Source organism: Etheostoma spectabile, chromosome 14 (assembly GCF_008692095.1).
Source record: "Etheostoma spectabile isolate EspeVRDwgs_2016 chromosome 14, UIUC_Espe_1.0, whole genome shotgun sequence".
In the NCBI taxonomy this organism is placed as follows: Eukaryota; Metazoa; Chordata; class Actinopteri; order Perciformes; family Percidae; genus Etheostoma; species Etheostoma spectabile.
Genome location: NC_045746.1, coordinates 1,991,157 through 2,003,813, shown reverse-complemented (window position 1 = coordinate 2,003,813; position 12,657 = coordinate 1,991,157). Strand labels below are relative to the sequence as shown.

The window sequence follows — 12,657 nt, the reverse complement described above, 5'->3', positions numbered from 1 at the left end:
GCAAAGTGACAGTTGGTCAAGGCCACAACCCCACTCCCCCTTTCTCCTCCAATAGCTAAAAATAAATAAATAAATTTGGGAACTTGAATGCGGTTTTATATTTGAGTCAATGGATTTCACCTACCAACTGAACACAGAAATGGCACATCCTAAGGAAAGCTCATTGTGGGACAGGCTCTAGTGGCTGTAATTCTGCACCAAGGCTGAATTTCGGGAACGAGACTTCAGATATGGTATTGGGGGACCACTAAAGTCTATATAAAAGCATCCAAAAAGCACCATGTCATGGGACTTTTTTATATTATTTTTAGGCCTTTATTGACAGGACAGCTGAAGAAATGAAAGGGGGAGTGGAGGGGGGGTGAGAATGACATGCAGCAAAGTGCCGCAGGTCGGAGCTGAACGTCTATACAGTTGTGTTCAGAATAATAGCAGTGTGTTTAAAAAAAAAAAACTGAATAATGCTCAAAATCCTTAGCTTTTAATTCCATAATATCAATGCAGTGGGAACACTGCACATTCAATTCAACTCCAATTCAATTCCAAATCAAAGCATGACCAAAGTGAATCAAGTTTGTGTTCTACCTTTACAGAAAGTGAAGAAAAAGGAATTTTATATTAATTTTCTTTACAAACTCAAACATTTACTGTATAAACTGTCAAGGGTTTGCTTTACTTTGAATCACTGCGCTAATATTTAGTTGCATAGCCATTATTTCTGAGAACTGCTTCACATCTGTGTTGTATGAAGCCGACCAACTTCTGGCGCCTGTGAACAGGTATTCCAGCCCAGGACAATTGAACTACCCTCCACAATTCTTTTGCATTACTGGGTTTTGCCTCAGAAACAGCATTTTTGATGTCACCCCACTAGTGTTCTATGGGATTGAGGTCAGTGGATTGGAATGGCCACACCATTGAATGTTGTGCCATTTATCCATGTGTCCTTTGGCAAATTTCAACCTACTCAGAACATTTATTATTATTTTTTTCCCCCAGCAATGTGACTTTGCGAGGGCTTCTAGCGTATAGCCTTCTTCTGATCATAACAGTACTCACAGGTAACTTAAAGTCTTCTTTGATTTTTGAGTTGAGCCTTGGCCATTTTGACTATTATTCCATCTATTCAAATGGTAGTTAACCGTATATTTTCCCATGTCGTTCAGACTTTGGATGCCATTTCAAGGCATTTGAAATCATTTTGGCTGAGCAGCTTATTATTTTCTATACTTCTTTGTGTTTTTCGCCCTCTCCAATCAACTTTTTAACTTCAAGTCCACTGTTCCTCAGAGCAATGTCTGGAATGAACCATTTCACTGAGTATTTCAGTGTGAAATGCACTATAACTACCATGCACATTTGCTTTCTTCCTTCCTTAAATATGGGCCATAATTGACACCTGTTTATTCACAGAATCAATCACCTCACTAATTGAACACATTACTATTATTTTGAACATGCCCCATCCCATGGTTTTCTATGACTCTACAACACCATCTATCACGTCTACCCAAAAATGATTTATAGGTTCATTCGGCCAGTGATGTTGGACTGCTATTATTTTGAACACAACTGTAGATGGACACCTGCTCTACCAATTGAGCTATCCGGGCGCTTTCAAACTTTGACCGTTGATGACTCAGCATTTATCTCCTGAGCAGGCGATCGTCGCACTCCACGCATATGTGTGACTGTCCCTAATTCTGCACTAAGGGGAAAAAACTCACTGGGTTGTTTTTATTTCTTTAGCCAATAATAATTGTCCTGGGCGGCGCTAAGCCCAGGGTGCAGCCACGGTGCTATGTTAAACCGGTAACTAGGGCTGGGCGATATGGAAAAAATCTAATATCACGATATTTTTTACCAAATACCTTGATGTCGATACAGCAACAATATTGTAGTGTTGACTATTGGTGCTTTCACAAAATATTTACACAATGAGATTTTTGATAAATAATCAGTAATGTGGATATGACTGTGGGTAAAGGAAAATAACAGAACAGTTACAACAGCCTGGTAAGTTCCGAAAATTGATTCACTTTACTGTAATGCAGCCTTTAAAACCAGGAAAAGACAACACTTATACCATATTACGATGTCTAGTCTTATATCACAAAATCAATATAATATCGATATATTGCCCAGCTCTGCCGGTAACATGCAGATAGTGGAAGGGGAGGAGAATTTGGTATGAAATATGCGGCCAATGGCAGGCTTTAACTCAACATCCTGTGAGTCAGACTAAGTTTAGGAGGGAACAGTTGTTTTTTATAAAGTTGGGGAAAAAACATTTTTACAGCAATCTTAAAACATAATTTAATGATGATGGTCAACTTGAAAAAATGCAATTCAGAGGGTCTTTGGTTGTTACCAACACTTGGGGTTGGGCTATGATGTCATGTTTAGTGTTTGAGATTTTCTGTGGTTTTGGGCGAATTTGGATGTTGTTGTAAATCAATGAGCCAGACGGCTTCATGGGCACGTTTGGATTTACAGGATTTTTTTTGGATTGACATGATTAAAACAATCTGCGGGATACATGTCAATATACATATATAATATGTATGCATCAATATACATGTCAATTTAAACTCTCAATTGCACTGCATCTATGTATGAGCGCACAGGTTTAACACAGAGGAGCAGATTAATGACATCAGTTTATTTGGGTCATTTCCCTAAAACTAACCGTCTAATAAAAATAATCCTAATTTCATGAATATTATGTTTGGTGTTGCTTCAAATTAAATGTAATTTTGGACTCTGTAGTTTGTTGTGCTGCATTATACAGAAGTGCTTTAAATTTGTACTCCACCCATAATATAAGTGGGGTGGACAAAATATTAGAAACCTCAGCATAATGCAATTCAGTTGAATACAGATTGCAGTTTCAACAGTAACTGATCATAACCTTCATGAAGGAAGTAATTATTGCAGAGCTTTTTAAATTAATTAATTAAATACTGTGTTAGTTTAAACTAGGTGCACGGTATAAACTTGCAAATTCTGTATTAAATTCCTACTGTGTGATGCCTTGCTATTATTTAAACTGCCAAATGGCCTTATTTACTTGAACAACGTATGTCTTCTAATACATACATTTTTTTACATTGTGAAACTTATGCTTAAGATTTGTTTGTTTTTACTGTGTAGGAACTCAATGAAAACTCTGAGAAGAACTCAGATGAAGAAGAGGCCTTTCAGGAAACTGAGTGGGATGATATCACATACGGATACAAAAGACTAAAGAAAAGGGTAAATATGACACATTTGAATGATTATTTGTTAAAACATTCTAAATGTTACTGATCTGTAAGTAAACCTATACATGTCTGGTGGATTAAAATGTAATTTCTTCCATTCTTTCCTTTTTTCATTATTCCATATCTCTTAAGATGTGTTGCTTGGTATAAATGTTAAATACTTGATGCACACTGTAAATTTAACTCAACTCGTTCATTTTTCTATCCAGTGGCCTTATCGGTCTCGGCCTCTATGCTGTTCCCTGTGCAAGTACTCTTCTACAAACATCTACAACTTCAGAAGTCATGTTTCTCGTTGCCATGGATATATGCAGTCATTCTGTGCACTGGCACCCTGTGCTCAGTGCGTCTTCGTTGGAAACCCCAAGTATCTCAAGAAGCACATGCTGTTCTTTCATGCAAACTGTATACAACGCCAGCCGGGAGGGTCTCAACCCACGCATTGTGGAAGTGAGCGGTATCAGTGTCGAAAATGTGGATTTCCAAACTCTTCTATCTTTGGGATGAAGAAGCACATCATTCTCAAGCACCTGGACAGGTTGGCAGAAACGTATATTGGTTACAGATTACACCCTCAAGGGACTTCATCAATAAAGGTCTACTGCTGTAAGGTGTGCAAAGTGAACGCTGGAAGCCTAGACCAAATGTTGCATCACATGCTTGTTGAGCCATCCCACTATTCAGTCAGTACACAAGTGCAGAGTATGATTTATGAGAACAAGAACTACACCATTAAAGCAACACCTAATGGCAATGGCATTTTTATGACATTGCCAAGCATTGCTCCTAAACCACAACAACCTCAAATGTTGAACAGTAAGTCCTTGGCTTTACCAAGCAATGACCAACCTACTGAGACTGTGGTGGCATTACAGAAAATACAAGGAAGTCAAAACAGTACGACTGTGATCTGTGCCCCCAGAACCAACCAAGCTTTTCTGCCCCCACAAGCGTCTGCGCTAGTGAAGCTAGCTAGTGCAGAAGCTAAAGGTTTGCTCCAGCCTGGTGCCACAATAGCCATCCGAAGTGCTTTGCCCCAAGGACCATCTATGGTCCAGCTTCCCATGGTTTCTAACGTGTCTTTGAAACCGGCACCTATGGCTATAACTCGTGCTTCTGCTCAACTACAACAGCCTCCACAAATGCAGCAAATCCTTCTCCCGTCAGGACTGCAGGCTAACATTGCAGCTGGAACAGGAGCTGTATCCAAGCCTGTTGTGGTCGCACAAAATGCACCAACAAACCAAATGTCCCTTCAAGGTACCATGCTGACGTCACAGTCCTTGCTGAGTCACCTGATTCCAACTGGCAACAAGATAAATGGCATGCCTACATACACTTTTGCGCCACTACAATTAGCAGTGCCGGTCTCTCAGAGCACAGGTACCTATCTCAATACTGTTGAGCAAACCAGGAACTCCACACCACCAACTAAGAAGTGGATTACCTGTCCCCTCTGCAATGAACTTTTCCCTTCCAATGTCTTTGACATGCATACAGAGGTCGCTCACCAGGCAAAATCCACCACATCCAAGTCAGAAAGTGTGGCGGCACGAGCTGCATTCTTGAAGAAAATGCCAGACAAAACTGTCAAATGTCTAACGTGCAAAATTCTTCTATCAGAAAAAAGCGTCTTCCAACACCTGCTGCATGGCCTGAATTGTTTGTATTGCTCAGCTTTGTTCTTCTCAATCAAACAGCTCGCTGAGCATGTTAAGCAGCACAATCCCACAAGCAAGACATACTGTGATTTTCTGAGGCAGAAGTACAGGGTCTACTCTAAAGGTATTGGAGGAATTCTGTTCCCTTACTTTGACGTCCACACCACCGCACCAAAAGAGGTCTTAGGAGACACCGAAGTCAATCTTGCCCTGGTCACAAGTTCCCTCGACCTGATCTTCTTCAAGTTGCAGCCCAGCAGCCAGCCAGAGATCTGCACAGCACCTGTGAAAATCAACAGTGCCTATTGTCCATTCTGTGATGAAAAGTTTGACAATGAATCCAAACACCTTCAGCACCTGAAGCAAAAACACTTAGTAGCACCCACCATTCATGCTATCCTCAAGACAGAAGCTTTCAAGTGCATATACTGCAATGGTGTGTACACAGGAAAGGTCACCCAGCAGGCGGTGATGCTCCACATTCAGAGATGCCGGTGTTCACCAAAACAACCAACGCCCCCCACAACTACAGGAGCACCACCGCAGCCACCAAAACCAGCTCAGAAGCAACTCTATTTTCTCCAAATGCCACAACCGCCGACTATCAAACAAACTATAGCTCCAGCGCGTCTGATTCCAGCTGCACCCGCTACAGTGCGTCCAGAGAACGTAGCAGAGCTGCAGTCTCAGAAGAGGCTGGAGGATGCATGGAGGGAAGTCATGATGACCAACCAACTAGAGCGAGAAAAAAAGGCAGCTATGCGCAAGAAGCGAGAGACTGAGAAGATACTGCCCCCGCCAGAGCCAGTGATTCAGATCGATCCCACAGTGAAGCTGTTGTTGGAACCCAACCCCAACGAGCGCCGCTACGGCGATCAGCGCAGAGACTTTATATCGAAATACTTCAACCTGAACCCCTATGCCACCAAAGCCGAGACCGAAGAGCTGTGCAAGAGGCTGTCCCTGACAAAACCAGAGTTGGCTGCCCACTTCAGCAAGAAGCGCAGCAAGTGCATGAAGAGTCTCAGTAGGAACACGGCTGCCATTTTTCTCGGCTTCAACATGACAGAACTGAACAAGGTCAAGCACAATCTCCTGATCCCCGAACAGAAGCCGACCGACACCACAGAGCAGCCGCCTGCTGATTCAACGGAGCAGATGGAAAACAGTGAGGGTGGACCAGAACCAATGGATGAAAGTGTAAATGAGAAAGTTACGGATGGGGAACAGGTGGAGCAGATGAATTTGAGTTAAGTGTGTGAAAATGAAACAAATCCCTAATTTAAAACCCAGATAACAACCCAGACACTTTAATGATGGCCTTTTGTGTTGACAGTTGCCAGAAAAGTTCATCATGCAGTTATCTCTGTGTTCAGTCTCTTAATGTAGACCACATCAATAATGTTTTGTTTGACTTTAATAAATTGTTAGTGGTCCATATCCCAATTTTCACATGAATGCAGAGAACAAAATTAATATATAAATGCATTGTCTGCCAGATCTAATGGTGTCAGACTGTTGAGTGGCAATAGTGTTTAGCTGGTTACAATCTTTCATTCAACAATGGCTACTGACTTCAACTCGAGCACTGATTTGCCCATGGAAGCAGCTTTTCTTGCACCCTTTATTTAAGCCCATTTGTACAAAATTGTGATTCCTACATCATGCTAGTCTAATATCAAGACTTAAGTGCACATTTCAACAAATACTTTGCTTTATATTGTTTTTCTTTTTATCCCTCCGCATATTTTGACCGGTTTGTGCAGTTTTAGTTTTTACTTTTAGATGAACACCCCCCCCCCCCCCCCCCCCCCCCCCTTACATTTAAACTGATTTAGGGGAACGCGCTTCTTGCTGACCAACTCTTGTAGAAGGTGAATGTTCATCTTGCAGTTTTGAAGCCAAATTCTTAAGAATGTACAAATGTTTGAGTTTTCAGGTTACTGCATTCTTGGTTACTATACATCTTTGACCATGTTGCTTGCATGAACCTTTTGTTTTGTCAAATGAAATTAGGATTTGTGCCATTGTGAAGTCTACATATTTGCTTTGGGAAATTTACCTAGATTCCAAGTTATTGGGTGTTCATATATTATTTTCTCTTGACAGCTGTTTTTTTTGTACTTAAACATATTTTATAATTCCTAGTTGATGTTGGGAAAAGTAGGCCTACAAATTATTCTGTCCAATGCCACTGTGTTGTAAGAAATAAAGTGGTTTCCTTTTACGTAAAATGATTCAGTCATTGAAATTAAACTTTTAATTTGAAATCTAGCTGTGTTAAAGCACCCCAAATCTTTTTTTTTTGTTTCACCTATAACTGAATGACCAGGAATATAATGAAAATCAAACATATTGGTTAAAGTCAGAACAAAGCCTGAGCAGAATAAAGTCTTGAGGGTGTTTCACCAGTGTTTATTATTCCCCTGAAAACTGATAAAATGGAAGGATCTGCCTGTCACATACATTTTGAGTCTTCAATTGTGATGGCTTCAAAATACATAAATTATTTGACGACAGCTCAAAATAAAAGATAAGGTATGTGTTTGGCTCATTATGTCCATGCATTACAAACTTCTGGCCTCACTTTGTTGCAGATTTTGTTTTGACCTTAGAAAGAAGAAACCACATCTGTCTTCAGCACCATTTCATGTTAACATTTTTATCATTTAATTATCATACAACTATTACTTATGTGATTATGGTTGTAATGGAGAATAAAATGCAGTTGAATGCTCTTGAAACTACTGAAAAGTCAATGAGGTTAATAGCTATTTTGTTATATGTTCTCAGAACAGCTACTAAATGGACCTTGTGGTGAGGTTGTTTGTCAACTGATGTTTTCAAAGAGTAAAGAATGTGAATTTTCAATCTACTTGACCGTTTGGATTTGATCAAGGATTGAGGGGCCAGTGTAGTTGTTGGTTTGAATAGCCTTCAGCCTCTTTAGGTAATCCCCCGGAAGTCCATTCTGCTCTGCACCCAGACACACCACCTTATATAAAACAAAGAAATTTAATCACAAACATATTGGACTAAGTTAAAAGGTCATTTATTGCATTGTATAGGCTTTTTTTTAAGTCAAGTGTTTTGTCTTTGGACCTTGTTGTGTTTACATGCACACACCTGTTTGTACTGAGGAGATGGAGGGCAGGCGTGGAAATTGTTGATCTGATAAGACCTGCAGAGCATGAGTCCATTTTCAGTCTCCACCGAAACCTCCAGTGGAGAGTACCTTCCAAGACTCACCCCTTCCTGGCTAAGGACATAACGAGAAGAACCACGCAGTGGTTGGTTACAGTGACAAACATGAACAGAAAGACAGCTGTGTGTTTGTGTGTCTCACTTGTCTAGGCTCTGGAGGTTTTCGTTGCTCAAAGTCCAGATTACCCCCCACACTTCTGCCCCTGGACAGGACTTAATGGTGGCCACTCCACCATGCCAACTGTTGTCCACATGTTTCTCCCACAGGCCAAAGTTCAACTCATAATCCTGCACACAACAGACACACAAACAAACGGGGTATGAGGTAAAGGACAAAAGGCTGTGAACAGCAGTGAGTGGTTTTGTATTTTAAACAAAATGCCTTTTATTTCACTGATGTAAAGAGGGGTTCTGTTTGTGTTTTCAGCAGTGTCCCTAGTGAGCCTGTTTGCTGTTGGTCATCCCAGCATAGTACACTCTGTCCCTGTTGTTACAGCTGGTGCTAAAACTAGCCTAGTAATCATTTAGGTGGGCTAATATGTGAACATAATGAACGAGGAGTTGTGTCAGAAGACTCTTCCCCGTCAACGTGTTACCCTCTACCTGAACCAAACCCTAACAATGGAGGGGATGATTTTAACAGGAGGGGAACAGGTCGTCGAGTCACAAGTTAGTTTTCTATATCGGGATACTATAAAGTACATTAGCAGGTCACTTTACCAAGGAGAGGCGCTATGTTGCCCATTATTGATGCGGTTACCTGCCGTTGCACCCTAAAACGGTAAAGTTAGTTAAGCTATTACCCGGTAAAAAAAACTACGTGAAATGTCCCGAGTTAAACGGGCACCTCGCGACCACAATGTGAAAATATAGCCAGCAATAAAGTAACGGGTCTAGCGTACCAACAATGGTTACAACTAGCTAGCGTAGCTAGCTAAAACAGCATACTACCGGTATCTCCCTTCCCACTGCCGTTTAGTGAGACCATGGTTCATTCACAAGAAAAGACCACAGACTGGATCCTGACTTGAAAGCGTTCTGACCGCCGGACAAATAAGTGTAAGCGAATCAACTTATCAATGCTATAAACTATGTGTCATATTTACTGTATGTCAGGATAGAAAATAAACATGATCTCGTCACGTCTTGGGTGTATTGTATTTCCCACAAGACACGAACGCCATATTAGTAAGAGTGAAAAAATAAATAAAAAGCTATTCTACAAACTTATGTTAACGTTACCTTTAGTCGGCCGGTAGTGCAAAATATCGCAGAGGGATTTGCTAGTTGCAGTCTTTCCTTTAACAAGTTACTTCCAAAAGCGAAATACATGAAGCGACCGTTAGCAACGGACATATTTTGATATCCGTGGTTTCCCGCCGGACGAGACAGCAAGAGTGGACAGAAGACCACAGCTAAAATCTATTTGGCTAAATGCTAACTAGTATGAGGAGACTTCGTTTTGCCGCCGTCGAGGCAGACCAGTCGTAGTCAATAATGACCCGGCTGTCGTAACGCTTGACGTTAGTTTAAAAACACAGACGCCAATATTCCTAAACCTGTTACCTGCAAGCACTTTGACCACTAGAACTATCATACACCCTAACCCACAAGGCGAGGAAATAGTTTGCCACCTGTATTGTTGATAAATGATTACGTATGAAGTTAGCCATTGATTTCCCCCCCCCCCGAATAATAAACTAACCGCTTTTATTACTAAATTAAAAATAATTTTAAATGTTACCTATACAGGATTTAGATATATATATATATATATTCTCCCTTCAAAAACATTTACCAAACTGCCAGTTTCAAGGCCCACATTGAAACTAACTACACATTTACATACTGTGTAAGCATTATCAAGCAGATTAACTTTTACCACAATCAAATTCTGATACAAGTTGTGTTATGACCATTTACTGAGAGCCACTATGCACTATTTGACTAAATGGTCTTTTTTTTAAATAAGCAATAATTTGTATTGTTTATATTTTAATGAGATCTTTGGGAATAAACATTTCCATGAAAATATATTTTATTCAGCCATGCAATGAAAAGATTTAGTGAACAAAACAAACCCTCTTACTAATAGTGCAATAATACACAGAGCCACATTTATTCTCTTTACCTCTATCCATTTTAATGTACAAAATAATGAAAAAACAAAACTGAAAACATGGAAATTCACAAAATGTTTCCTCCGAGCAAAGAAAAAAGTCCTGTACAAACAGTGGGGTGGTGGCCTGCAAATGTACGACCTGGTAATCATCTCCTCGGGCCACCCCGACCTCGTCCCCTTCCTCTGCCACGCCCTCGTCCCCTGCCTCGTCCCCGTCCAGCCACTGAGAAGACACAGAAAAGTTAGTCAGAAACATGTCAAACATGCACGGGAATGTTGGGTGTCACAGTATCGTAATGTGGGCCACTCAACATTTAAACCAACTAAACCCACTTGTGAATATCAACTCACTACTCAGTTTCCAAATGTATACACAGTCCCTGCAAGGCATGAAGATAAGGACTTTGCAAAATTTGAACACCAGAAGATTTAGCCACCTGAAGAACTACTTTCACAAAAGGAGACACTGACACTATAAACAAGACAAATAACTTGTGTTCACATTGTTATGATTAATGACAGCCAAAGTGTTGCAGTATAAAATATTTACACTATATTATAATAAAAATTATTATTTGATGACAGCCAAAGTGTTTATAATTTGCAGTCCGATTACAGTTGACCACACACACACAACATACAAAGTACATGCACTACTTTTTAAACAGATCAAGTTTAAGTTAAGTGTGTCCTCCACAATTTTGGGTATAACCAAAAGTATGAGGGTTTGAATCTTCTCATTGGTAGCCCAGCACAACAAAGTGAAGTGTTTGTATTTCTCTACTGTCTCAAGGCAGCACCCTTTACTTTCACCTCTGCTGAGATGTTAGTCTATATGGACTCTAGGGCTGGAGCTGAATATTCGTTTGATGGGTAGGTATTCAATTTTGGAATTTGAATATTCAAGTTTTTTTTTGTTTTTTTTTTGTTTTTTAAACGTGCACGCAGGCTGAAATTCAATGTTTTGTCGGGATTAAGCTGCTCGCTAAAGTCTGCTAAATGTCATCCATCTCAGCCACGAACGGAGAAATGTGTAGTTACAACAGTGTTTCCCGTACATAGGTTTTACTAACAGGTAGATTGATACAGTGGGGCTCAAAACTTTGTATTAATGTGCATAAAGAAGCCAAGAAAAGATGGAAAAATCTCCAAAAGACATATTTAACATTCGTATATTATGTCACAAAAAGTTTGATTTTATTTCCAACATTTAAACTTTAAAAATTACAGAAAACAAAAAAATGACGTCTGCAAAAGTTTGGGCACCCTGCAGAGTTAATACCTTTTACTGCCCCTTTGGCAAGTATCACAGCTTTCTTGTAGCCAGCCAAGAGTCTTTCAATTCTTGTTTGAGGAATCTTCACCCATTCTTCCTTCCAAAAGTCTTCCAGTTCTTTGAGATTTCTCGGCTATCTGATCCGCACTGATCTTTTAAGGTCTATCCATAGATTTTCAGTTATGTTGAGGTCAGGAGATTGTGAAGGCCATGCCAAAACCTTCAGTTTACACCGCTTGATGTAATCCACTGAATTTTTAGGTGTGTTTAGGATCATTATCCATTTGTAGAAGCCATCCTCTTTAACTTCAGCTTTTTCACACATGGCATCAAGTTAGCGTCCAAAATTTGCTGAAATTTTATTGAATCCATTTTTTCCTTCTACTCGTGAAATGTTCACTGTGCAACTGGCTGCAATACAACCCCAAAGCATGATTGATCCCCCCCCACCCCCCCCCCCCCCATGCTTAACAGTTGGACAGAGGTTCTTTTCATTAAATTCTGTGCCCTGTCTTCTCCAAACGGACCTTTGCTCATTCCGGACAAAAAGTTCTATTTTAACCTCATCGGCCAACAGAAATTGTTTCCACAATACATCAGGCTTGTCTATATGTTCATTTGCAAACTTAAAATGCTGATTTTTGTGCTGAGGACAGAAGAGGTTTTCGTCTGATGACTCATCCATGTTTGTACAAGTATCTCTTTACAGTGGAATGGTGTACCACAACTCCAGTGTCTGCCAGGTCTTTCTGGATGGATCGTGCAGTCAAACGTGGGTTTCGACTTGCTTTTCTCACAATCCTGCGAGCTGTTCTGTCTGATATTTTTCTGGGTCTTCCAGATCTTGCTTTAACTTCCACTGTTCCTGATGACGGCCATTTCTTAATTACATTTCGAACAGATGATATTGGCATCTGAAAACACTTTGCAATCTTCTTATAGCCTTCTCCTGCTTTGTGAGCGTCAACTAGTTTCAGTTTTCTAGACAACTGCTTAGAAGAATCCATGGTGCTGATTGTTGGGCCAAGGTCAGATGAGTCTGGGCATGTAAAAACTTAAGATTTACATCACCTGGTCTTTCCAGACGATGACTGAGAACAATCCATGATGCTGTCAGGTCTCAGCTTTCCA

The 12,657-nt window shown here is 40.3% G+C and overlaps 3 protein-coding genes across 3 annotated transcripts in view; 1 reads left to right on the top strand and 2 right to left on the bottom strand.

Moving 5' to 3' along the window:
• The window catches only part of adnp2b (ADNP homeobox 2b), an 11,028-nt gene extending 3,876 nt beyond the window's left edge, over positions 1-7,152 (top strand). Inside the window, exons 3-4 of the mRNA XM_032534865.1 lie at positions 3,154-3,255; positions 3,473-7,152. Coding sequence (XP_032390756.1) covers positions 3,154-3,255; positions 3,473-6,178 — 2,808 coding nt within the window. The 3' untranslated portion in view covers positions 6,179-7,152. The remainder of the gene's footprint in view (positions 1-3,153; positions 3,256-3,472) is intronic.
• A 172-nt stretch (positions 7,153-7,324) lies between these two features.
• On the bottom strand, positions 7,325-9,543 carry ggcta (gamma-glutamylcyclotransferase a). Its single transcript, XM_032534869.1, has 4 exons — positions 9,371-9,543; positions 8,271-8,416; positions 8,051-8,183; positions 7,325-7,919 (listed from the first exon to the last, which is right to left on the bottom strand). Exons 1-4 carry the CDS (start codon positions 9,482-9,484, stop codon positions 7,797-7,799), a joined length of 516 nt encoding a protein of 171 aa, XP_032390760.1. The 5' UTR covers positions 9,485-9,543; the 3' UTR covers positions 7,325-7,796.
• Positions 9,544-10,223: 680 nt separating this feature from the next.
• Positions 10,224-12,657, bottom strand: part of snrpd1 (small nuclear ribonucleoprotein D1 polypeptide) — a 6,377-nt gene continuing 3,943 nt past the window's right edge. Inside the window, exon 4 of the mRNA XM_032534870.1 lies at positions 10,224-10,473. Coding sequence (XP_032390761.1) covers positions 10,397-10,473 — 77 coding nt within the window. The 3' untranslated portion in view covers positions 10,224-10,396. The remainder of the gene's footprint in view (positions 10,474-12,657) is intronic.